General features: G+C 41.1%; 1 protein-coding gene across 2 annotated transcripts; it reads right to left on the reverse strand.

Annotated features, from left to right (window-relative positions):
• Positions 1 to 710: 710 nt before the first annotated feature.
• LOC117261303 (uncharacterized) lies at positions 711 to 22,022 on the reverse strand. 2 transcript variants are annotated; one of them, XM_033633667.2, is made up of 8 exons: positions 21,748 to 22,022; positions 17,731 to 17,888; positions 14,247 to 14,449; positions 11,787 to 11,874; positions 9,260 to 9,372; positions 7,352 to 7,504; positions 6,528 to 6,615; positions 711 to 1,058 (listed from the first exon to the last, which is right to left on the reverse strand). In XM_033633667.2, the coding sequence occupies exons 1-8, from the start codon at positions 21,842 to 21,844 to the stop codon at positions 1,020 to 1,022; spliced, it is 939 nt and encodes a 312-aa protein (XP_033489558.1). In that variant the 5' UTR covers positions 21,845 to 22,022; the 3' UTR covers positions 711 to 1,019. The 2 variants fall into 2 exon arrangements, with proteins under 2 accessions (XP_033489558.1, XP_033489557.1); XM_033633666.2 differs by having other exon boundaries at positions 6,528 to 6,618; positions 21,748 to 22,021.
• Positions 22,023 to 26,810: the final 4,788 nt, after the last annotated feature.

A 26,810-nucleotide genomic window follows, 5' to 3' on the forward strand; every position in this document is an offset into this window, starting at 1 on the left:
ATGGGTACACTGTGGTCATAAAGGGATGGACACGCTCAGCAACAATACTCAGGTAGGCTGTGGTGTTTAAACCATGCTCAGTTGGTACTAAGGGGCTAATAAAGTGGCTGGTGTGTGTATAAATATGAAGAAGACGCTTTTAAAGGGAAGCAAATGTTGGTGAGCGACACCTCCAACCTGCAGAGACTATAACATGAAAATGCTGCTTATTTATTGTTTGTTTAAAACCTGATTTTAAAGCAGTGCTGACAGAGTTCAACACTTACTCACCTCCTTAAAAGCCACTGAACTACATCACTGCTGGATTCAGTTAGTGTATAATAGTAGTGTGACATAATCTCTACTTCATATGTCTTTCCCCAAACATTTGCTTTGTCTGTTAACTGTTTACAGCATGTGTGCGTCACATGGTTCTCTAATCTGAGCCGATATCACCTCACATACGTTTTAAATTCCTGCTGACAGGTGCTAAGTGAAGAGATCTGATCATCAGAGTGGAGACGTAGCAGATCCTCAGCGGGGGAACAATCAGTAGAGCTTCATTTTGGTCTAAACAACACGTTTGTTGTTTCCTCTGCACACCAGCTGCTGCTGCTTCCCCTCTGAGGATTCATTGGCAAAACAACAAAAGAGAACATTCTCAGGTGCTTTCTGTTGTTGTTAGTGGTGTTGATTACAAGGTCTGAATAATGGACAATTACAGGAAAATGTGACTTTAGGAACGTTGGCCACATGTGATGTGCATGTGTCACAGCAGAAGGAGGGCACTGCACACGGTTTTAATTCAGTCATATATCACTAAGCAGATTATTTTCAAGACAGGTGAACAATGGTGTAAGAAAAACAATGGATGTATGGTTTCACAGGTACGTTTATCCAAGGTTTTATGGTTTTAACGACAATGGCTGGGAAGTGCTCCACAAAGCTGACCGCACACACAAACATGTAGTTTTTATCTTCTGGTTTGCAGGAGGTGGGAAGAGAAAAAGAAGACGAGCCCTGGCTCCAGGCTTCTGTCCTCAAGGAGGTTTTTGGTATCCGTTGATAGGGCTCCCTGCCTGAGGACAGAAAAATAAACTGTAAGTGAAGATGACCAAAGACAATAAACATAAAGGATGTGCAAGAAGGGAATTCAGAGAGATAAATGCCTTTTGGAGGAATGTCCGAGTAATGGCAGAGCAAGGTTGCATATTCGTAGTTAGGAACAGACTGTTGAAAGAAGTGTAGCAACTTAAACAGACACACTGGTTGAACAAGCTAAAGGGTAACCTTTGCAGCCTAGGCTTTTTCTGGTCAGAGATTTCCTTAGTGAACAGATGAGCAACGAAATCACTTCTACTAGTAAAGTTTGCACTATGTGACCACATCAGTGGGTAACGTGAGTGCTGAGGTCAAAATTGGGGCAAGCTCTTGATCAGCCCAGTCACCAGAATAAAATGTTTCTATTGTACAGTTCTGCAAACCACAGATATGTTACATTAGTACATAGTTCAGATTACATGTTTATGAGCTGAGTTTCTCATGAGGAGGAGGAGGGAGGGATGGTGGATGGCGTGAGACCAAGACGCTGCAGCAGACCACAGTTAGAGACCATCAAGAGCAGGTAGTTTTTATGACATGTCAGGATATTTCCAGCTGTGTTTGTAGCGACCAAGTGGGGTAATTAAGCCACAACATGATGTTTGTTCTAACCTTAACAAAGTGGTTTTTGTGTCTAAACCTAACCACAGCGTTGTTGCAACATCAAATCAAAATGTAGTGTTTTCACATGTCTGCTACATATCTAAAACAAAGCTTTCGATTTACTGGCCCATCTATGTCCCAACCCTCACCTATGGTCATGAGCTCCGGGTAGTGACAAAAAGAATGAGGTCGCAGACACAAGCGGCTGTAATGAGTTTCCTCCGTGAGGTCGCTGGGCTCAGCCTTAGAGATAGGGTAAAGAGCTCAGACATCCAGAGGGAGCTCGGAGTAGAGCTGCTGCTCCTTCATGTCAAAAGGGGTCAGTAGAGGTGGTTCAGCATCTGATCAGGATCCTCCTGGGTGCCTCTGGCTGGAGGTGTTCGTGCACGTCCCACTGGTAGGAGGCCCCGGGGCAGACCCAGAACACGCTGGAGGGATTACATATCCATCTGGCCTGGGAACGCCTTGGGGTCCCCCAGGAGGAGCTGGAAAGCGTTGCTGGGGAGAGGGACGTCTGGGGTACTTTCCTTGGCCTGCTGCCTCCTCTGTGACCCAGCCCCGAATAAGTGGATAAAAATGGATGGATACATGATGGACAAATGCAACGTGTTTACATTTGGTGTATGCTACCCTGCCAAATATCGGCTGGGATACGCTGTAGCTCTCCCACGACCCAGTACCAAGATAAGCAGTAATGGAAAATAAATGAATGAATTTACTGTGAAATAGGTCCAAACTCCTGTTAAAAAACTCACTTTTTATCTCTCTAGCTCTGAAGAACAATACTCCTCTCCACAGAGTGTGAATCTACAGGTTATATAAATCATGTCAGAACTGTAATGTGTTTTATCATGGTTGTTTCCTCTATGTCTCCGGCGGTCCCTGCTCCTCCAGCTACATTTCCTTCTTTCAGTTCTGCAGAAAAAAAGCACCCTGCATCATCTGCACTCAATCAGAATAATTATCCAAAGAAATGCAGCGCAGAGCCTGTGAGAGGTGAGGGGAATGAAGCACAGAGGCTATTGGCAATCACCTCCCTCCAGTCATTATTAGTCATCTCTCTGCTGCTTTGGAAGAGAACCCGGACGGATTGGGAGGAAGCCATGTGCAGCTGACAGACAGACAGACAGACAGACAGACAGACAGACAGAGAAAAGGCCTGATGTGACTCCTGTGCCCAGAAAGTATCAGCGATCACTCAAGGCTTTGGCAGCGCAGCGGCTCCTCTGGGGACTGGCAGCGATCCGCACACGAGCATCAGCCTTATGTTCTGTCTGTCAGGCTTCCTCTTATCCGCAGATTTTAAAAACACTGAGCTTGTCACTCTGAAGATGTGGAAGCTTTTAAAAATCCCAAACACCTTTTGGGTCCTTACTATAAAAAAAATCCACCAGGCAGGAGGGTGAGGTGTTCGAGGTCCTGTCAGGACTTGTGAACGCTTCCTGAAGGAGTTCTTTGTGGGACACTGTGGGGTTCCTGTTTGATTGCAAAATGACTTTGCAATCAAAAGTTCCTCAAAGGCCTCTAACTTCTTTTAAAGCAGACTGATTAGACTCTGGTGCCCGTGAAGTATCAGTTTTATGAATGTACTGGCAGCCCTACAAGTCCACAGGGGACTGGCAGTCGTCCCCTGATGAATATCTCTGTGTTTTCAATTTCTAATTTCAACCCTGGGATTTGCACTAGTATCTGATCCAGAGATTTCCAGAGGCTGAACTGGTCACTCTAAAGGTAGACAATTGTTTCTGAAAGTCCAGCTTCAGTAGTTTTGCACCTTGGCCCTGAAAGATGAACAAATAAACCCTCATATCAGGTACTATTATTATATAAAGGCAACAAATCACCCTCAAAGCTTGTTCACTTTTTAGATTAGGAGCATTTCAGGAATTCGGGTGATAATTCTCTGGCATATTCATTTCCTCACTTAATAAACTTCTTGTGTCTTGTGCAGATGTCGCTATATTCTCAATCCCTGCACTGACCTGCAGTTGGTGAGTACCGGATTATTATTATATTATTATTACTGATGGAAAGAATTGCCAAAAACTACAAAAATACACACCAAATTGTAATAAACTGGAAAGATTCTTAAGGCTCATCATTTTGGTTGAAACTTATGTAGGGGCAGATCAGTTTGACCTGTTTTTCAAACATTTTTATGCCCCATTGTTCTTCATAATTGATGTTTTAATCTAACAAAAGATACTAATCACCCAACTTCACCCAACTCCAACACTCAGAATGAGTATTTCTGAATGCACCACTTGCATCATCTTCCTCCATCGACAACAGAACTTACTAGCTAGCACTAGCTAATGTCTGTGGAGAATTGTTTTGCCTCCAGCTAAGCCCCGCCCACCAAAAAACGACACATTTTAAAATAAATAATTATAGTTGGCCTCTGTGCCCCCTAGTGGTTGTTGGGTGATACGTCTTCCACGACACACCTGATAATAAACGCTCCTCATCTCTGCAGTGCAGCTGAACACTGCAGGAGTCCCATTTCCTTGTTAAAATACACAGCAGACAGACAAAATATCACTGATGAGACTTCAATGCCTTTGATACAAGTTTCAGTGGGTTTTTATTTTTTTTTTAAATCCTGGCTCCACAACAAACCCACTGTGGATTGGCAGCTGTGCCCAGATAATTATTAGAGATCTCGGTCCAGAGGTTTTAAAACACTGAACTGATCACTCTAAAGATACTGGTCCCCTCTAAACTCTAAAAGAAGTGTAGCAAATCGGTACACTACATGTAAAATAGACCTGAAGGAGCTCTTCTCCAGGGAAAACAAAATGATTCGAACAGTTTGAAGAGCTCCTTTTTAAACCTGAAGTGATTTTTTGGCCACATGGGGGAAGCAGAAACACTGTGACATCGTTTTCACATCATGATTGTTGTTGGTATTAAAACACTGATTAGCTGCTTTTATGTTCAGTCGAAACATGATGTTCATACATGTCTGCAAACACTCTCATAAAGGAGTTCAGGGTGGATGGATGGTGTACAGAACATATGACTGAAAGATACTCTGTGTTTGTTCATTAGGCTGTTTCTTAAGGAACATTCTGCGGTCACCCAGTGATTGCATAAAGACAAAGAAAGCTTCAAAAGACAACAATGATGAGCCTCCAGTACCCACGAAGTCTCAGAGCTCTGGCTGTACGACAAACCCTGTGGGGACTGGCAGTCGTACCCAGATGAATATTAGCCCTGTTCTTTGGATTTCAGTCTTCAGATCAGTCCTTGTCTTTGATCCAGAAGTGTTTAAATACACAAGTGGTCGTTCTTAAAATGAAGGTTCATCCAAGGGTTCTTTTAGGAACGATGATTATTCGATTAGCTGATCAAAAGACGAACAATCAGCACCTATTTTGATATAGATTTGTGGTTTAACTTAATAATTCTCCAGCAGCTTTCGACCATTTTCGGGTTCTAACCTCTCAAATGTGAGTTTGATGCCTTTCTTTGTCACGTATAGCCTGGTACCTTTGGAACCAAAAGCAACGCCTCAGACATGGTACCTAGACCCCTGGTCCTTTTATCGTTTCCACCGCAAACAGTGCTCTTAAATGTGGGCAGAGTTGTTGTCACTCACTGCTCCGTCCAGTACTCGCTGTATTTCCTCATCACCGACACAGATGGAAGTCTGCACCTCGTATATCGTCCACAGAACGAGGCTGTGCGCCAACATTTTCAGAACAAAATAGAACAGGCTGCAGTGAGAGTCTCTCTCCATGGGATATTTAAAAATAGCAGGTTTGTGCATTTAGTCCTTCTCAGGCAAGCTCAGGGGTTTAGTGTTGCTGTAGCCCACAGGAACAACGCTCCACAACGCTTTTTTTTCCTCCGTCCCGGTCGAAATTAATAAATATAAACACTTGAAGATCCACTCATTACTAAAAGTGTACGTCATATAAAAACCAAAGTAATGGTCAAAGTTGTCACAGTGAAATTTAAGGTGTGCTGATGGATTCATCGTCAACTCATGCATTTAGTAACATTACAAGTCAACATTCCACCTTAAAAGTCGCCGGCAGTCGGCCCAGTAAATGAAGTTTTTTTTTTTTTTCTCAGACTCCAGCTGCTGTGAGAGGCAGCAAAACATCCTTTCATTTTATAGTCACAGTTTACTAATAAAACTCTCCACAGTATGAACAGTGGTTACATGAGCCTCAAAACCAGACTGTGTGCTAGGTACCCCAACAGAGGGGGGACCAATAATGGGGACAGTACGGAACGGTTCCATTGGTTCCATCCACGACTTTTCACAGTGGAAAAGTGTACCAAACTGACCCGCACTGCTCAGTGGAAACAGGGTTTATGAGTATCTTTGGGGCTGTTTTTCCAAGTAAAGCAAGCACTTTGAATACATCTCCTTAGTCTGGGCAAAAGGCATTTTTCAGTATTTTTCTGACATTGTATAGACAAAATAATAAATCAAATCATTGAAAAATAACAGATGGATTATTTAATAAAGAAAATAACCATTAGTTCCATGTTTGGTTGCCAAAGAGCTTTCAGTAAGCACCTCAAAGCTTCTTCACCTTTAACAGTCTACAGAAAAATAAAACACACGTAACCACCGCTGTTAAAGAAGTATTTCTAATTTCTGGAGGATGACAGCAGAGCAACTCCTCTGACGATTTGCAACCACTTTTCGATGAATATTAGCCCTCCCTAATAAATCTCTAATATTTTCCCCCTGAGGTTTGCACGTGTCTCCCACACAAAGCGGTGCACTCTGACATGTATGGAGCATTCCTTGAACACACTGCAAAGAGTTTGTGTGCATTAAGAGATCATATGACCATTAAGGGATAGAAAAATGAATCTGGTACCTGGTTAAAGAGCTCCTTATACAGCATGTTTGACTTCTCCAGCTGAGACTGCAGGTCAGCCATTTCATCTGTGTCCCACGATGTTACACTGCTTTAAAAGAAAGGCAGGCTGTAAATATTGTGTTGTAAAGGAAAGCATGTAGGAGTGGAACACAGTGTACAGTATGAAAGTGATGGGAGATGAAGGGAAATTCAATTCTCTTTATTCAATGCCCTGTGAGAGTCTTTTTTAACACTCCAGACCTGATTTTTGGTAAAAGATTTGCAGCTTCATCATGTTGATAAGTTTATTGTATGTTGCATTCGTCTGTCTGCTTCCTCAACCCGGCCTCACTCTGAAGTCGTCGAAATTAGGCGCTTGGTCAGGGACATCCAGCGTCAGACACCTACCAAAAAAAGCTGTCCTTTGACGTTGGCATGACACACAGCCGGTCGCCATTTTTGTTGTCCAACAACCACCGACTTTCACCTGAGAGGCCAGTGTTCGCCTCTTGTAAAATTGTAAAGCCAAACCGTGTTCTTTTTTCCTAAACCCAACCACATGCTTTTTATTGGTGAAGGAAAAAACGTTATTTTGCGTTGGTATACCAACAAAGTGCTTTTATTTTGAAAGAGACCGAATGCAAACTGTACATTTCCTGTGAAGACAGTAGTGTATCTTGAAAGAAGACAATATATGTAAGAGGCAGAAGTTGACACAGTGTCCAGAACATCAACAACCAACACACCCAGGGTACCCTGCTCGACATATCTGGAAGTGGAAAGTCCATGACCAAATGTCAATATGTGACGAGATCGGAGTGAGAGTGTGTTGGCTTCCTTACCTGTCGCAGCACTTAGTGTCCTGCAGAGGATAGAGGACGTTCTGTGTGGGACTGTCATCATGTAAACTCTTCTGTAGTTTCTCAGCCTTCTTTTTCAACATGATGACCTGTCGCAGCAGAGCGTCTCTCTCCTCCATCAGGCAGTCTTTGAATCTGCGATTTAAAGAAGGTTTAGACTGTGAGACAGATATATATAGAGATATGATAGGGAGGCTATGGTGCATCCCATTTGCATCGTGTTCCCAGGTGGAAATGTCAATTGGAACGCCCTCTCTGTCATATTTCTGACTCAGAAAGCCGGAGGAACCCCACCAACCCCAACCTCAAAATCCAAGATGGCTGCTCCACGCATTAATAGTAGTAAAAGCTGTCGTAATAAACTGTTAATTAGCACTTCTGTCTTATTTGTGTCTCATTAAATCAGTTATACACACAGTACTGTCCAACTTCTGGATTTATACTCCTGCATCAAACAGATGTTGTACCTACAGCATAGGCTCTGCTTCGACACAGAGGCTACGCTGTACCCTACACTATAGCCTGTCATGCACCTCCCCAGAAATGTAACTACATGTCACGGTGACGCAGACCTCCTGTTTATTTCTGTAAGCTGAAACCATTTCCCTCAGTGGAAACAAAGCTTTTATTTACTTTAATTTCACAGATAAGAAACAATAAATTTTGAAGACAATAAAGCCTCCACAAAAATAGCACTTTAAGTCTTGTGTGTGATTTATCCTGGCTTCATATGAGCAGAGGAAAAGCCACGTATACGGACAGACGGCTCCGTCCGTATCCGTATTTAACGTTGAGCATAAATGGGCCTTAATACTGCAACATCTACATCGCAACAGAAAAAATGCCAAAGACTTGTGCTAATAATGTTAGCATGTTGTATTTGTTTGGAAAACATGTTTAGTATAAGACAGTTGTTTTGTCAGTGAACCTTGTGAGTTGTAATGGAGCTCAATTTTGTAACTTTACCTTTGTTAAATGTTGCTGTTGTCCCTGGCTTCATATGAGTAGAGGAAAAGTTTGCTAGCTGCTAGGCTAAATGTAAAATGCCATAGACTTGTGCTAATAACGTTAGCATGTTGTATTTGTTTGGAAAATGTGTTTAGTATAAGACAGTTGTTTTGTCAGTGAACCTTGTGAGTTGTAATGGAGCTGAATTTTGTAACGTTACCTTTGTTAAATGTTGCTGTTGTCCCTGGCTTCATATGAGTAGAGGAAAAGTTTGCTAGCTGCTAGGCTAATTTATACAATGTAAAATGCCATAGGCTTGTGCTAATAATGTTAGCATGTTGTATTTGTGGGGAAAATGTGTCCAGATAAAGACGAATCTGTGAGTTGTCACACAGCACACAAGTATAAATGGCCACAACGGCGTGGGCTACATGCGTAGGTTCTGCATAGAGCTGACACCCAAGTATAAACCCGCCTTAAATCTGACACACTGTTCCTGTAACCCACAGGTATGACTGGTATCAATATGTCATCAAATCTGCCTACCATCACCTCCAAAACTAATTAATTATAACTGCATTGTTTCAGCTGTATAAGGTGTAAAACATTCTTGTCAGTGACTTCTTGGAGTCATTGAATAAACAGATTTCCCCAAATGTTGAGCTATTCCTTGAAATTTCATTGGCATGTGTAAATACCTGACATTACCTTTTTCAGAATAGGCCCGCCATGTTGAACTGAGTGAGCAGAGTACAGACAAAACACAGATACAGCAGTCGCTCATGTGAAATAACCTCCATCCGTCTGACATCCATTGTTAATAGTGTGCTCATGTCGTTATTAGAAAGATGTTTTTCAGGGCTGTGCGTGTCGTTTGAAGGCGTGGAGGGAAGTTTTCAGATGCTGTGTTTGATTGTAAAAGTTCAGGGAGAACCCACTGACCTCTTGACACAACACATCCAGTAGCGCTGCTGCTGACAGAGCCACTCAAACTGCTCGGCTGTCCCCTGTAGTTTCCTCAGACTCCCCTCGTTCTCCAGCTGCAGCTCCCTCACCTCAAAGACAAGAAAACATCACTTCATATTTCCGTTTTAACCAGGATGAGATTAAGACAACAAGAAAGCAGGAAATGATGATTGTGGCATGTTTGTCTGGGCCCAGATATAGATGAGAAAAAGACTCTTGAACTCAGTGCCGTCATCTGGAAAGATGAGCAAATGCAACAGTCGGACTCAATCTCCGACTCCCAGGACTTTGACAATAACTCACCGACTCTATCCACCGCAAATAAATGTTCTCATTAAGTTTTTCAGTGACAGTGCGGTGTGCTGTTTTGTTCTGTTGGACGTGTGCAGCCGTCTCGTAGGAGAGATAATTGTAGAGCTGGATTGTTTGCTGTTTGATGGACTGGTTGAAAGCGAGGCCAGGAAAGGAGTGGGTCTTTGAAGCCAAGTGTAAATAAAAAAACCCTGACAGTGTGTAGGAATGTTTCACTAATGCCCAGACGCCACACACATTCACACAAACCCAACGCCAGAAAAACATCTGAATTAGTGCGTTCTCTCTGGGGTGGCTGTAGTTTGTCAAATTTGGCCACAGCACATAAATTTGAACCTTGAGGTTTTATGTTTCATGAAATTAATTATTCAAAATGAAGCAGCAGACTTGTTATTCTGGGTTTTTACCTGGCGCGCTGACACGTTGACCCAAACTAGCCTGAGAACAGTGTTAATCCATTACTGGTGATGGGGGGAAGCTGGCAGCAGGAGGATGTTGTGCTGCATTATTTCTGCAGGAGTTGGCTGCGAGCTCGACGAAGAGAAATACTCCACATTCATTATAAAACCATTAAAAGTCCATTACTTATCTATTTATGTTCAACCAGAGAGCAGCAGAGCAGAGAGGAAACAAAGAGTCCAACCCTGACATCTGCTGGACACAAGTCACATTACAACCTCTGAGCAGGTTGAGTTTTATACTGAGCTGTTAGATAACACTGGTGCATGTTTAATGTTTGTTGGTAATTAATTTGTTTAAATGATCTCATCTGGGATGATTATTGTTTATTGTTTATTCAAAGATCCCCATCAGAAACACATGAATGTGCCTCTAGTCCAGGGGTGTCCAGGGGTGTACATGTTAATAATGTTTATCTATTTAATAACAGATGATGGACAGCCTGAGATATCTTTAAAAAAAAGTGCAATTTCAACAGTAATTCTGAGTCTGTCGATATTTTCCCATACATTTCCACTCTTTCTTAGTAATGCTGGCATCCCCACACCAAACTAAGGTGGAAGCTATTGAGGAAGCAGGCTAAGTTATCTCCTGCCTCACAAACCATTTACAAATCTAAACTTCTGGCCGTACCTCAGCTGCAGGGTTCCACCAAAAGTGTTTTAAAATACAAGTCTGATACACATTCTTTTGTAATGAAGCTGCTGGTTGACAATATTTTGCACAATGTTCAGTATCTTTAAATATGACCACAGTAAGTATTTATTGTATTTTCAGAGAACTGTGTTCTGGTCAGGGTGGACAAGCCTCTGAGCAGCACTTTACATGAAGTAGGCTACTTATTGAACCTGCTCCTGAGAGCTGCACATCTTAACCTTCACAACTGCTTAAGTATTAGGTGTGCAAAGTCATCTAGTCGGCCGGATTGGACCCTTTGGAAGGGCGGCTCTGGCCTGTGGGTCATATGTTTGACTGCCCTGCTCTAGTCTTCCTGGGGTCCTATACATTAAAATACAGTACAAACATGAAATAAGAATACAGATAAATTAAGATCTTAAAACAAGATAGTGTAATCACAGACTACACCATAATTCAACATCCACAATCCACAAGCTGAGTGCTGGTTCCATTATACTGAAGAGAAGACAGACATCTCTACAGCTGATATCTCCAACACTCGGCAACTCACACCAAAATAATTTAGATTGATAAATAGTACTACAGGTAAAAGGAAATGTTTTTACATTTTGGGGTGAAGTGTCCCCTCAAAGATGGCGATAAGTGGACACATCATTTATTTAGGCATTAAGTGAGTAGTTTACCCCAAATGTGTGTTTTGAATAAAGCTGAAACTATTAGTCAATTGGCAGCAAATTATCTGGCAACAATTTTCAGAAGTGAAAAAGAAAGGTATTTGGTTTTCTCAGTCTTCTGTGATAGTAAATGTAATATCTGCGGCTCAGACAAAACAAGCTGTTTAAATATGTCAATTTATGATTTAAGAACTTGTGGCGGGCATTTTTCATTACAATATGACATTTTAACGACCAGACAATTCGTTTGGGAGATAATGGGCAGATTGGGAGGTTTGATTAGTTTTGATTTTTTGATTTTTGGTGATGCAGAAAACTTAGATATTGGCTTTTGATTAGAGGAGCTCCACTTTAGCTCTGACAGGCAGAGCTGTGAAAAAGCTCTGACCCAAAATGTGTCAGAGCTTTCTGTTTCTCACCTCCCTCTGATGAGCGGAACGTAAATCCTTCAGCTTCTCTGTCAAAGTTCGGTTGGTGTCTTGTAGCTCCTCCAGCTCCACCGTCTTACTGTTGGTGACAAAAACAAGAAGATTTGACCTGTGTGTACTTTACCTGAAGCTAGTTTAATTTTACTAGAGAAGAGTTGTATCAGTGTAGCTGTCAGCATCATGTTTGTGTGTTTCAACTTTATTTATAAAGCACCTTTCATACAGGAAATGCAGCTCAAAGTCCTTCACAATAAGGGCAGTATACACTGAGTGCTTCACATGAATATAAACACAGTGAACATAAAACAAACAAGACATTTAAAACCTGTTTAAAACAAGGTCTTCTCAAGAGTTAACCTCACTGCAGTTATCGTCTGTGTCAGGTACGGCCCTCAGCTGCCCCAGAATCTACCACCCAGCTGTGTCACTGTGGATCATATAGAGCTCCAACTGACCTTTAATTGACTTTATATAATGATTTTTACATTTTGGCTTTCTTAATCAAACTGCATCCATCTGATCTCTTACATTGAAACACAAAAACATCTTTTAAAAAAGCTGTTCAAGATTTGCTCAAACGGGCCTGACATTAAATATAACACCAATGAGATAAAGTGTGTAAGAAAATTAGTATTTCCTGAATTATCTGGTGTTGCTCTTAAAGTGTGTAATGACATTAAATATCTTGGCCATTATATTCTCAATGATTTATCTGATGATGAAGATATCCACACACAGTGTCACAAGTTGTGTGCGCAAGCTAATATGCTAGCTGGAAAATTCAGTATGTGTTCAGTTAATGTGACCAAGACCAGGTGCTCAAGGCAGCTGTGGAACCAGTCACCACAGCTATTAAGTCCAGTAAACACCACCCTAGGAAGAAAAATATCTCTCTCCTCAAAGCTGGAGAGAAACCCCATTTCTGACCACAGACAAGACCGTGCCGACTGGCAACTGAGAGTGGATCTGTGGTACCCTGATCATATCGAGGACACGAGACTTCACCCAGATCGTCTTCTCAGGCTCCACCAAGCAGGTGATCATGTGGGAGCTGTCTGAGCCCTGGGAGGAGCACATTGAGGAGGCTCATGAGAGGAAGCTCGTCAAATATCAAGAGCTGGTGGGGCAAAGAGTGGCCGCAGCTGTAATGAGGAGGGCCATACGAGCCATTACTGAAGCTGCAGAGGAAGCCGCTCGGTGGCTTTAGATAAAGAGGGCAAGCCCGTGGATTGCTGCAGCTGGGATGCAGGCCGAGACTTGATCAAACCTGGATGGGTCACCTGGGTGAGGGGGTCTGATGTTGAAAGACCTGAAACCTCCTGTGACCCCAGGAACGTCACAGATGGTGCTCAGCGCATCCTAGAGATTTATCTTGAAACCTATAATTTAATTTCTTTAGCCAATGGGGATGAGAAGAAACGAGCAGAACTTTAATTTAAACAGTCACTGGTTAAATTACTGAAAGGATGATGATGACTACTGTTCATTTAAAGGGCTTTAAGTCTCAGTTTGAATATAATATTTGACTGTTTGGTGCTTAAAGAGCTCTTAGATAAAATAATGTTCCTTAATCTTTACTGTTTTTCCAGGTGTTTCTTCCACAGATCTTTCTGTTCATTTGGATTTCTGTTTCCAACCCTCCGTGTCTCTCTCTACTCTGAGATTCATTTTCATGATCGTATCAATGATTTTAATGTTAATAAGAATTTTAAAGGTACATGTAAGAAAAATTTAAACATAATCCTTCAGATTTCTTTCAGCTTTTTGACTCACAGGCTGGATTCATAACATGATAACGTATTCTGACAGTAAGCCAACTCTCCACTGGGATTTAAAGTCAGCAGATTGAGACATTTCTGCTGACTTTAACATCTCAGGTCCGAACTGGATGTTTTCATTCAGTGTTGAGAAACAGTTTGAGATGAAGTTCCGCAGGTGACAGCTTCGCTCGGCTTCGGTCTGCTGGAGATGGTAATTAAACATCAGTAGGGAGGTTTTTATTATCACTTTGAATTGTTGTTTTTAAGTCTGCGGCCTTATCTGGGTTAACGTGTGTTTTTATATGTTGTTAGGTTTGAACAGCTGGGTGGAGTGTGGAGGAATGTGTTCAAATCAAACCATCAACGATTCAACATGGTGAAGGAAAACATGGAGGTTACCACAGACGTTTTGTCAGGTATTTCCTCCAGAAATCAGAGCTGTGACAGGTCCCCGTCTGAAGCTCAGTGAAAGTTGGTGTTACGATTTTAACTGACAACTTGTGAAGACTTAACTTGAAGTTAAGGCCACCCACACGAAGTGCCTACCACCCAAACTGTAAAATAATATCACTTTTCTGGAGAAGATATACTTTGCTTGAGTTTCTATGACACATATTTAGTTGGGCTGCAAGTAAAGATCATCATTATTTAATCTGTTAATGAAATCACAAAATGAGAAAAGAAGTCCTACTTGTGCAGCTCCTCCTGCAGGCTCTCCGCCAGTGCATCTCTGTGATGGGCCTCAGCGTGCAGCTCCTCCACCAGGCCCTCCAGCTTCACCTCGGAGCTCTGCAGACACAGCAGCTCTGAGCTGACCTGCTGCAGGAGCTCTTCGTCCCGGGCACTCGCCTCCACCAGCAGGACCACACGCTGCTGCAGCAGGTCCACCAGGTCCTGCAGGACACACACGTGGACACTCAGACCTTTTTGCAGAATGTTTTTACGTAACCAAAATCTTTTTCATGGTATTCAGTGTCCGGTTTTAAACTATTTTTTGCTAAATTCTTTTCCTTACAGAGTGTAATAGCTTCATCTCATCTGATACAGGTGCTTATATAAAGGTAAATGCACTCGAACATGGACAAAATGTACATACATGGCACATGTTTACCATGTTTACTAATCTTATATGACTCAGTTCGTCCTGACCTTTTAAAATCTCACTGGAAACATCCCGATTGTTGCATTATTATCTTGTACAGACAGCACAATTATTTCAAACACAACTATAGGTCAAAGAGTTTGTGGCAAGCCAGAATCTGCACCATATCATATCTATGTGTGGAAAGTGAGTGAGTCACTCTCCAAATCCTTAACAAATATCATTGGGATGGTACTGTGAAGCAGGATAAATATAAGAAGGTGAAAGGTATTTAGTGAGACGAGAAGAAGAAAACACCCTTCTTATGCCACACAAAAGTAACTAAGTTTTATTTTGAGTTTTCTCTGGTATTCGCCTCTAAAATTATTGAAATAAACCAGAGAAAAGAATGAACTGCCCACAGCTCACAGCTCATACCTGTACAACCTGAGTCGAGGAGCCAAAACCCCCGAAAAGTTTGGCAACCTCTGCCAAAGCCTCTGCATTTACAGTATGTTAACACTGGCACTTACTGTGAGCCTAATTCCAGTGTAATTTCAGTAATTGCAGCATAGGTGGCCGCTTGGTACGGTCATGGCTTTGTGCGTTCAAATTACGGGATTGTAATGAGATTAAATGCTACAAGTTCTGAATTGGACAGACGTTGACCTTCAGGTAAGTGTTTCCCCACAGGACTCTAATCACCACACCAATGTTTGAGCTGAGTGTTGTTTCGGGAATCAGGATTTGGTGAAAGACGTTGTTCATAGTGACGAATTATCAGCAAACTCTGCAGCTGTGTGGAGCCTTTTAGCTTATTTGAGCTAATAGTTTTGGTTTTAAGGCACATTTACTTTATGTTTAATTCCCAGCAGAAGCATGAAGCTTTTCCAGCTGACCAAGCTCGTTAAATTCACCGCACCAACACCAAACAGCTCAGCGTCAGAGCCTGTCTGGTGAAAAAGTGAAACATTAGAAGTTAAAGAGCCAGATGTTGTTTTCTCAGGAGATGGTGGAGACCAAATACAGAGCAAAACATGAGTGTGAACATTGAAATTAAAGGTTCTGTATGCGACATTCAGAGCATAGGTATAGCAGCAAACGGCTGTTTGCTATGTAATGATAGAGTGGTGTAAAGGTGTCCTGAGCAGATAATCACGTCACGCTCCCTCTGTGTGTGTTGTAATCCCAGCTACTGAAGAATGCTCCAAGAATGAGTCCTAAAACTCACATATGTTAGCATTTTACCACTCATGGTTCCCTCATCTCAAAGTCAGTGGGTCTTTGGTTGGATGCCTGAAATAAAGTCTGTGGTTTACACAAGCTTAAGAGACTATAACGTTTTGTTCTACGACATAAATATGTCAGTATATACCCCACTCATGAGCTTTGATGCTTCTTCATATTTTAAAAAAGTTGGATGCTAACAAGTTGCTAAATGAGACTACGGAATGTTGCAAATGTCCTCGCTGTGAGACAAATAAAGGATTATCGTCTTGTCTTGTCATGTCTTGCCTTGTCTTGCCTTGTCGTGTCGTGTCGTGTTGTGTCTTGTCTTGTCTTGTCATGTTTTGCCTTGCCTTGCCTTGTCTTGCCTTGTCTTGTCGTGTTTTGCTTGTCTTGTCTTGTCGTGTTTTGCCTTGTCTTGTCGTGTCGTGTTTTGCTTGTCTTGTCTTGTCTTGTCTTGTCATGTCTTGTCTTCTCTTGTCTTGTCTTGTCATGTTTTGCCTTGCCTTGCCTTGTCTTGTCTTGTCTTGTCATGTCTTGCCTTATCTTGTCTTGTCTTATCGTGTCTTGCCTTGTCTTGTCGTGTTTTGCCTTGTCTTGTCTTGTTGTGTCTTGCCTTGTCTTGTCTTCTCTTGTCTTGTCATGTTTTGCCTTGCCTTGCCTTGTCGTGTTTTGCTTGTCTTGTCTTGTCTTGTCATGTTTTGCCTTGTCTTGTCTTGTCTTCTCTTGTCTTGTCTTGTCATGTCTTGCCTTATCTTGTCTTGTCTTGTCGTGTCTTGCCTTGTCTTGTCGTGTTTTGCCTTGTCTTGTCTTGTTGTGTCTTGCCTTGTCTTGTCTTGTCATGTTTTGCCTTGCCTTGCCTTGTCATGTTTTGATTGTCTTGTCTTGTCTTGTCTTGTCTTGTCTTGTCGTGTTTTGCCCTGTCTTGTCTTGTCGTGTCTTGCCTTGTCTTCTCTTGTCTTGTCTTGACGTGTTTTGCCTTGCCTTGCCTTGCCTTGCCTTGCCTTGCCTTGCCTTGTCTTGTCTTGTCTTGTCATGTCTTGTCTTGTCATGTCTTGCTGTGTCTTCTCTTGTCTTAGAAGATCATCACTTCGAGCCGCGCTGAACACAGCTTTACAGTCTTATTATGGTGGTGACGTTAAGTCATGTGACTGTTGTGTAGTTCATTTATAGCCTAACGTTAGCATTTTACTTCTGGCATTTGCATTTAGGCTTCAGTAATCACAAAAGCAGTGTTCATTTGTGAAGATTATCTTGCTAAACCAAATGTGTTAGTATCATAAACGTTTTTTTGCCACAGATCTTATTTTTTGGCAGTAATCCATAATCCAATGGACAAATCCCCACAGGCGTTCTGACGAGGGAATCAGTGCGATGCTAACTTCTGTGTCAACCTACAGAAAAACGTCGTCCCAGGAGCACTCTATAGGGGTCGAACCTAAAACAACAGTTTCTGGGTTCATCACATGATGCCTTGGGGCCCAAAACGACTTCTTCTGTAGCCAGTATCTCACTATCACTATCCTCATTCATATTTTAAGAAGCTACAAATTATATTCAGTCACAAAATAAACCTGAAAAGCTGCAAATCAGAACAAAGTACAGAGAGTTGTTGCATAGAGATGATACACCATCTCATCTAGTTGCATTGGTGTGAACCGGCAGGTTTTTAGAATGTTGCAGAACAGCGCATTGCAAATAGCTGCCTGTTTCAACTCGTCTTTTTTGCAAATCTTTAGTATAGTATAATGTGAGGTTATTTTTGTTCAAAAACAAATGTCATCATAAGTATAAAGATAAATGACCCCCCCACTATGTTATAACTCAAACAATAAAACTATTTCTTTCCTATTCATGATCTGCTCACCTGTTGCTGGTTGATCCTGCTGATGAGCTGGTCCTGTCTCATTCTGAGCTCCATGTTCAGCTGCTCCTGGTGGACGAGTCGAGCGTTCGCAGCCTCCAGATCATTCTGCAGCTTCCTCTCCCTCTCTCTGGACAGCAGGAACTCCCTGTCGAGCAGAGCTGCAGCCACAAACAACAGACCCCAGTCAGGTTCTGACCGCTGAACCGTAGCTGTAGATGATTTTCATTAGAACAGAAGATCTGCTGAATACGAGCCACATGGACGTGTTTTAAAAAAATAACCATAAAACCATAAAATAACCATAATGTTTTAAACCACAGCACTTTAACTGTAGGGTTGTGTGTCAGCTGCTGACATCTCTGGCACTGAAATACTTTCCTCTCCCTAAATCTCATCACTGTACTTGTGTCCCTGATACTTTTCACACACACTGCTCTTGGATCTTGGCTCTGTTTGCTGTCCTCGTCTCTAACTTTATTGTCCACGTCATGTTTAGTTGATAAAGGTCAGACGGCTTTTTTGAGAAATTCTCTTTTTATGGCCTCATTTCTGCAGAAACCAAGAACGGCTGTTCCTGTGATAATTTTTTCAATGCCCTTATCTCGAGATCACGAGTGAATTATTTTATTATCTTTGAAAAAAAGGGGCTACAGAAAACAAGCTTTGTTATCTTGAGATAATCAGCCTCTTAACATGAGAAAGTTAATCTTTTTTCCTCTTAAGACCCTGAAGTCCCACTGGACAAAACTCCACTAACATCTGGCCCTTTCATTTAATGGGAAAGGCTACAGTTGGCATTCACTCCTGTATAAATTGACTCGCAAGTACTCACAGGTATTTATTGGCTTCAATTCCGAGCAGCAGTGATGGAAATACAGCACTTGGAAGGACTTGCTAATTTTAGCCGCTTTGCCAGCCGGATGCAATGGCGTGCTGCTACAGAATAGCATCTGCCTGCGTCTAAGCAGGGTTCAAACACTGATTCAGATTTAGTCTGAAAAGAGTTTCAGAGAGTCTGGATGAGTAAGAGACACATAAAAGAAGTAACCACCGTAACATTTTCACTGGCCTCCATGTTGCTTTGTGCTCTTTACTAACCTGTTTTCTGGCATGTCCATGTTAAATGTGACACACCTGGAAAAAGTTTAAAAAAATAACAAAAAAAAAAAACAAAAACAGAAAGGCATAGTCTGGTCTACCACCAATGCAAAAGAAGTCTATGGCCTATTTTAATGCATTTCCCAGTGTTTTAAAAACCCACATACACCCTCTAATTTTTTATTAGCCTAGCATTAGGCTAATAATACCTGATTTCCACCAAATTTGGCACGTTTCCGGGTTTTTAAATCACTGGTAAACGTGTTCAAAATAGCTGATACACTGCTTTTCCATTGCCAGTAGACCAGAGATGTTGCTGCGTTCAAATGGAACTCCAAAGTTTGTGGTTACGACGGGGGAAGTTGTGTTTATGATGTCATAAAGTTGGAGATCACAGAGAATTTGGAACTGCCCATTGGTCTGACAGCCCATTGTTCCGACCATATTAAACCCATTGTTCCGAAGTCCCGTTGTTTCGAAATCATCATGATGCCCTGTGGTTAAGGTCTGGTTAGGTTTAGGAAAAGATCATGGTGTGGGTTAAAATGAAAAAGAAAGTGACAAACACATAAGCCGTGAGCCTGCTCCGCCTCAAGCCTTTCCCAGCTGACCCAGAGCCGGTCGCGGCGCACCATCAAGGCAGAAATACGCCCGCCGGGAGCCGTTCAGCACCACTGACTGTCGGACTAATGGGATGTCGGACCAATGACATGGACCCCAGAGAATTTCCACTTACAAGGTTGTGAATATGAACTCTTCTTGTAAACGCGGTAAACACGACCCCATCTGAACGCAGCCTGTGTGTACAGCTCAGCAGATGAATAGTTTTTTCTGGTATGACAAGTTCAATGGCACAGACAGGCTGGACACCAGAAAACAGGTTAGTAAACAGTAGAAAGCAGCATGGAGGCCTGTGACAATGTTATGGTTGCTTCTTTTTTTATATCTCTTACTTATTCAGTGACTCTTTGCTGACTAAATCTGCATCGATGTTCGAGTGCTGCTTGGGCAGAGACAGATGGTATTTTATGGCGGCCTGTCATTGCATCTCGCAGGCAAAGGAGCTAAAATTAGTGCGTCCACCTGGGTATCATATTTCCATCACTGCTGATCAGAGTTGGAGCCGACAAATACCCATGACTACTGAGAATTATTTGACCCGGGTGTGAATGCCGATTGTAACCTTTCCAATTCAGTACAAAAGCCAAATGTTAGTTTGTGTCAGTGAGGACGTTTATGTGCAGTGGTGAAAGGGCTTTGTGATATTCATCAGAAATCAAGAGGGGGGGCAGAGGCTCTGTGTGCACAAAAGGGCACCGTGTTTCCACTTCATTACCACAACACCTGAAGGTGGGAACAAAAAGTCTCATTGTCCCAAATATTCCGGCACCAGTGCTTCAGTCAAGGTCTAGAGGTAACTATTAGCCCACGCCTCGTCATTTAAGGAGAAGGCTGAAATCAGGTGTGATCAAATGAACCAGATGCTCATTTTGAGTTCACCATAATTATCCCATGATCTCAAGAAAAGACAGGAAGTAGTTTTATCTCGAGAAATTAAGTTTTTGTTTTTTTAAGTCATGAGGCTCACCTCTCCTGAAACATGTTTGAAACTAATAGAAGACTTGGAAATGAGACAAAAATTATTTCTGCTGCACAAAATTATGTTTATCTTTTTGACTTTTGTCAAATATGGTTTAGTCTAACCTCTTGAGGCCTCTAAAACATATTCGTTCTTCATTACCCTCAATATTTAAAACATAAAATGAGTAGAGGACTTTTAGTTTGACAAAGTTGAAAGTCATATTCACCATAAATTCATGCAGAAAATGCACAAATTGGTGTATAAAATTCACCAGAGAGCAAAAATTGAAGTGTTTCATGCTCCAGATTTCCTGGCAGAGGACCCCCAATGCCCCATTTCATATGTGTCCCTCCGACCCCACCTTTTTGCCTTTATTTGATAGGACAGATATGGTCTAAGAGGGATAGAGAGCCAGGGAATGATGTGGCAAAGACATGGCCTCTTGCACATGGGGTACCTGCTCTGCCAGGTGACCTAATTGACGCCCCTGATATCCAACATTGTTTTCTATCCTCATCTTTTTTTGTAGTGTGCATAATGATTGTAGGGTGCTTTGGTGTTGCCCCATACCTCCACACAGTCATTCAGATACACAGGTGATAAATACAGATTGTACAAAGCTTTATCATCCAGAATGTGTTTTGTTTTTACCAGAAGTACAACTCTTCTTCACAGCTTTGCTTGCACATATTTTACATTTGTTTGTCAAGCAGATGTTGTGGTCCAGTATCACACCCCCAAAAATATTTTCAAAACTGCTGTCATGTAACTGTAGTGGTTGTTTTCAGATGATAATCCTGTTAAATATTATTTCCTCCTCATTCACCCTGACGGTATCAAAGCAGTAAATAAAACCAGAGACACTTTTACAGTCAGTGAGGCACAGTTTCACTTTGACGTCATTATGACCTTTGAAAAAAGGTGTGTTATCTGCTGTGGACGATGTGTAGAGGTGCTGTTTAGGGGTTAATCTTACTATTCAGCATGTAGCATGAATCTTCTTTTGGCAGTTATGTTGTTTGTCGTTATATGGCGTGACACCAGATTTAAACATCAACTTCATACATTCACAAATCCAGTAAATAGCAGGAAGTGTGAACTCTTAGATATCTAAATAAAATGAGACATTTCATTAATCAAGTCCTCTGTTGGTTATAGAATCTGGGACTTTGCACTTATTGTTGCCTCAGGTGTAAATAATAAAACTGTGAATTAGAGGAGACAACAACAGATGAACAAGGGCTAACGGCAGTTAAGACGAGACTGATCCAGCACACTCCAGTAACATCTCCGAAATGTAAATGTGTAACTTCACTCTCAAAGGTCAAGCAGCTTACCTTTGTCATGAGCCAGGCGGGTGCACTTGGCCGTCAGATACTGGATCTGACTGTAGTCTTCATCCCTGTGGGCTCGAAAAAACCTCCTCATGCTCATCAGCGTCTTGACTTCTCTCTCCAAACCCCGAACTAAAGCTTCTTCCACCTCCACCTTCCCATGATCCTCTGGGCAGGGCAGGTGTGTCTCACCTGGTCAGATGGGACACAGCGTGCACATTTCCTACAATATTTCACTCTCCCTGTGCACAGAGTCTGTCTGGGAGAAGACTGCAGGGCACCTACAGAGGGCAAGTTTAAGCATTAATCCCAGCTGCTGTTTTCATAACATGGAGGCAAGGTGTGTGTGTGTGAGTTGTGTGTGTGTTCAGACCTGATGTGTTTGGTTGACACCTGGCTCCCTGCTTGAATCAATAGGAAAACTATGACTCATTTTGTGCACAAACTGAAGGTTTAATCTGGCGTTAAATGCAAATTTTGTTTTAGAGTTTCCCCCCCGAGGCATCGAGAGCTGAGGCAGGTTGGGCATGTTGCGTCTGGCAGGCAGGCGGGCGTCTTTATAAGAGCAGCCTCAGGTTAGTTCTTTTATATTATAGGACTGTGTGAGAGATTTTATAGAGGAAAATACCTCTGACATTTAATAACATCTTGTTCTTTATACACGAAACATGTTAATGTGTGATGATATGCCTCCTGTTTGCTCCGCACCTGATTTATTTAAAGATACATTTCCACATTAAAATGTCTAAAAACAGCTTAATTAATGTTGTTGAGTTGTTTTCATCCCAAACATTTCCAACAATGTTCAAACCCAGAGAAACCTCTAAGTTTAATCAAGGGCACCGTCTCCTGTCAGTGGCATCATATCCCCTTTGCACATGCATCAGTGTTGAGGCTGTCTGCCAGAAACAGTCATAAATTGACTTTTTATCTAGTTTTAAGACACATTTTTACAATACACTTTTTAGATCAAGGTCATTTTTAACTATATGTTTTAACCAGATGAAAGATTTTTGTCATTGGACGCAAATGTCAGCAGCAGCTCAGCATTAGAAAAATACCGATTTTAAATGTGAAACTGCTGCATTCAGTGTTTTTAGTGGTTTAAATTATAGGGTCCATTTGTTTTGTAGAGGAAAAGACCTCTACACATAATTCGGCTTTCTGTAAAAATCTCCTCAATGTCTGGATCTCAAGTTATCAGAGTAAAAAGCTGAGCAAATGTCAGCGGCACCACGGCTCCAGACTCTGCTGTGCCAAACTGCATTAGAAAAATACTGATTTTTAACATTAAACTGCTTTATTCAGTGATTTACTGGTTTAACTCACTGTGCCCATTTGGTTTGGAGAAGAGGAGACCTCTGTGGATAATTCGGCTTCCTTTAGAAACCTACTGAACATCTGGATTTTAAGTTATCAGAGAGAAAAAGGTGAGCACACATGAGCAGGTCCTGAGCTAGTGGTGAGCCAAACAGCATTGGAGAAACACTGATTTTTAATGTGTAAGTGTTTTATTCAGAGTTTTTACCAGTTTAAATCACAGGGTCGAATTGATTTGGAGAGGAAGAGACCTCTGACAACAATTCAGCTCCCTGTAAAAACTTCCTGAACGTTGGGATATTAAGTAATCAGAGAAAAAAGGTGAGCACACATGAGCAGGTCCTGGGCTTGCAGCCCCAACGCAATGAACCAAACACCGTTGAAGAAACACTGATTTTTAATGTATAACTGTTTTATTTAGTGTATTTGCTGGTTTTAATCATAGGGTCCATTTGTTTTGGAGAAGAGGAGACCTCTGACAATAATTCAGCTCCCTGTAAAAACTTCCTGAACGTTGGGATATTAAGTAATCAGAGAAAAAAGGTGAGCACACATGAGCAGGTTCTGGGCTTGTGGCCCCACAGCAACGAGCTGAACAGCGTAAAGAAACCCCAGAACTGTTTTATGCCATCTTTTAACCAGTCTAACTGGAAACCACTGAAACAGACACCCAGCTTGCATTTGTAGCCAATCTGGTTCAAAAGTTAGAGCCGAAACAATTTGCAGGTGGTGGCCATATTGGATTTTACCGCCATGGTCATCAGAATGTCAATATGTGATGTCCCGATATCCAAATGTCTTCTACATATTGTAAGCTACATATGTACTAAATCTGGTGCTTTAATCACAAAATGAACGACTGTCTTAATTTTGTGAGCTACGCCGCCCCCACCACTGTGTATGATAGGACAGGAAGTTTATCGGTCTGAGTTTCCAGAGACTTTTTCACTGCTACTTATTGAAATTACTAATGAGAAATGCACAGAATATTGTGTAGCTGTATTATTAAGCCTTTAGAGTACAGCAGATAAAAGTGAAGTGATAATATATAACAGCTAAAGGTTTTGGTGAGAAGAAGATGACGAGGTCACACAGAGGATAGAAGTTATTCTTAATATATTCAGTGTAAAGTTTTGTCTCGTTGGTGCCAGAAAATGTCTATAAATGAAACACTGTGATCTCACCTGACTCCTGCTGACAGTGTCTAACTATGGGAGACTGTTGCTGCTGATGCACCTACTGTAAGACACCAGCAGAGGGAGACAAAGGACAGCTTCTCCAACTGACAGAAACGTATTTATGTATTTATTTACCGAATGAGTTTAGTGGTTCCAGATATTTCTGTCTGTGTGATTGTGCTGTGTAGGGGGAGCGATGTCTCCCACAGTTAAGTCTATCAATGAAGACACATTAGGGATCAGTCTTCCCTCTGGAGCCACCACCAGAAAACTATTTCCTTTTTCTTTTTTTTAAACCAGTCTCTGTGTTTCAGTTTAGGTGAACAGTTTCCCATGATGGTCTCAACACTGTTTTAAATTCTTTGCCACCCTGACATGGACACATCTCTGAGGGAAAAATTTAATTCATGGGATTTATTTGTGGGAAAATAAAAACAGTCAACTCTAAATAAGCTCTAAATAAGGTGTGACTATCAATAGGAGTTGTTAAAAACCTCATGCACACAGGGGTGTAGGGTTATCTGGTTTGAAATGACTCAGGTTATGTTTCTCTTATATTTTTTAAACACAAGTCCTTTGTTATATAGATTATATCAAACTGAACATGACGTTATGAGTTTCAAGTTACAAGTTAAAGTCACTTACAGTGGCTTTAGAAAATATTCACTTTTTGCACACTTGTGTTACTTATAATTTAAAAATTACTTTTTTTGGCCATTAACCTACATCCAAAACATATTTATATGGAGGGACAAGAAGTGAAGTCATGTCATCTCTCGAGAAAATGGTCTGAATACTTTTGTCAGTGAGGGATTTGATATTTAATTTCATATAAATGTGTGAACAGTTCTAAAAACATGTTTTCTCTTTGTCGTTATGAGCTTCATAATTTAAAAAATCTATAACAAAAAAAGTTTGAAAATTTCCCAAAGCCAGTTTGCACAGTAACAGGTGGATGATTAACTAGGGCTGTAAATAATGATTATTTCATTGTCGATTAATACGTCAATTTTTTTTTTTTTTTTTGAGTAATCTATTACTTGTTTGGTCTTTAAAATGTCAGGAAATGATCAGTGTTTCCCAGAGCTCAAGATGACGTCCTCAGATGTCTCATTTAACCAACAACCCAAAGATATTCAGTTTACTGTCACAGAGGAGGAAAGAAACCAGAAAATATTTACATTTAAAAAGCTGGAATCAGAGAATGCAACTTTATTTTTCTTCAAAAAAATACTCATACCAATTAATCACTTATCAAATTAGTTGGCAATTAATTAATATTTTGACAGCTGATCAATTAATCAATTAGTTGTTGCAGCTCTGTTGGTAACACTTCACTTTGAGTCCCCCTTTTTAGTATTAGAACGCAATATACAAACTTTATAATGTAGCTGTACACAGATATATGGTCACTTCTTCTATCAGGATGTCCTTGTCCTCTTTCAAAGCTATTTTAAAAACTCATTTTTATAAACTGGTTTTTGATTGGAGGGTTTTTTTGTGGGTGTTTGTGTCTTTGTTAGTTTTATACATTTGTTAATTTATATTTCCTCAAATTTTTATTCATTATCACTTTTGTTTCAATTTTTAGCTGCATTGAACCTGCTACAATCTTGTAATTGCACTTTGTAAACTTGTTTTTGAAAAGCGCTACATAAATAAAGTCTATTATTATTATTTATATTACCACAACTGTTTAAATCTGTAGCCAAACCTAACTTAAAAACTACATTATAGTGTGTTATGAACCATTTAATAAATGATAATATAATGTTTATACATGCTAAATCAGTGGATTACAGTGAAGTGTTGTAAGTAGTTTAATTGTCAATAAAATGATCCACTAAACTGGTGATGTTGGTGCTGGAAAATCAAGTTGACTTCACTTCAATATGTTTAAGGTTTAAGATTATCAAAAATTACCACTGAATATATTTTAAATTCCCTCCTCCTGTTTTGACTCTTACAGTGGTCTGATGGTCCGCAGTGCTGCTGACCAACAGGACATATTAACTCGTCCATGCTGATGACATCAGTTCAGCTTATTTCCTGTGCATCTCGTGAGCAAGTGAGTGAGCCTGTTTGCCACTCTGATCCATCTTATCACAAAGCAAATGCATCTGTAGTCATTCAAAGGAGAGGATGTTCAAAAATGGCGTTTATTTAAAAAAAAGAAAAGAAAACCACCATGCTGACTTCTGCCTCTTTAACAGAAAAGTTGTAGATAGAAAATGGCGTTGGACATCGACACCAAGCGTCCGATAAATTAAATAAATACAATATCCTCCCAAATCTGTGCGAAACAAAGCATTGACATTTCTCTTGGAACAGAAACACAGAGAAACCCATCCCACAGCTACACACCAGCTCCTGTCACATCAGGGAGTTTGAACGTCAGACTACAAAACAGAGAACATTTGACAAATTGAGCTTAAAATTCATGTCGTGTCACACAGACGTTCACTCCTCAGGAACACAATGTGGAGTTACCCTGCTCGTCCAACCACAGACTGGCTCATACAGACGACCACCAGTGTGTAAATGTTCTGCTCAGAGCATGTTCGGTTA

Source organism: Epinephelus lanceolatus, chromosome 7, assembly GCF_041903045.1.
Source record: "Epinephelus lanceolatus isolate andai-2023 chromosome 7, ASM4190304v1, whole genome shotgun sequence".
Classification (NCBI taxonomy): Eukaryota; Metazoa; Chordata; class Actinopteri; order Perciformes; family Serranidae; genus Epinephelus; species Epinephelus lanceolatus.

Bases quoted from the DNA above. Each gene is read 5' to 3' on its own strand.
- LOC117261303 (XM_033633666.2), bottom strand. From the start codon at position 21,844: ATGAGCATGAGGAGGTTTTTTCGAGCCCACAGGGATGAAGACTACAGT. The intron at 14,450-17,730 runs GTGAGCAGATCA...TGTGTCCTGCAG, and splicing joins GCAGGATCAACCAGCAACAG to GACCTGGTGGACCTGCTGCA. The intron at 11,875-14,246 runs GTAGGACTTCTT...TGTCACCAACAG, and splicing joins CTGCAGGAGGAGCTGCACAA to TAAGACGGTGGAGCTGGAGG.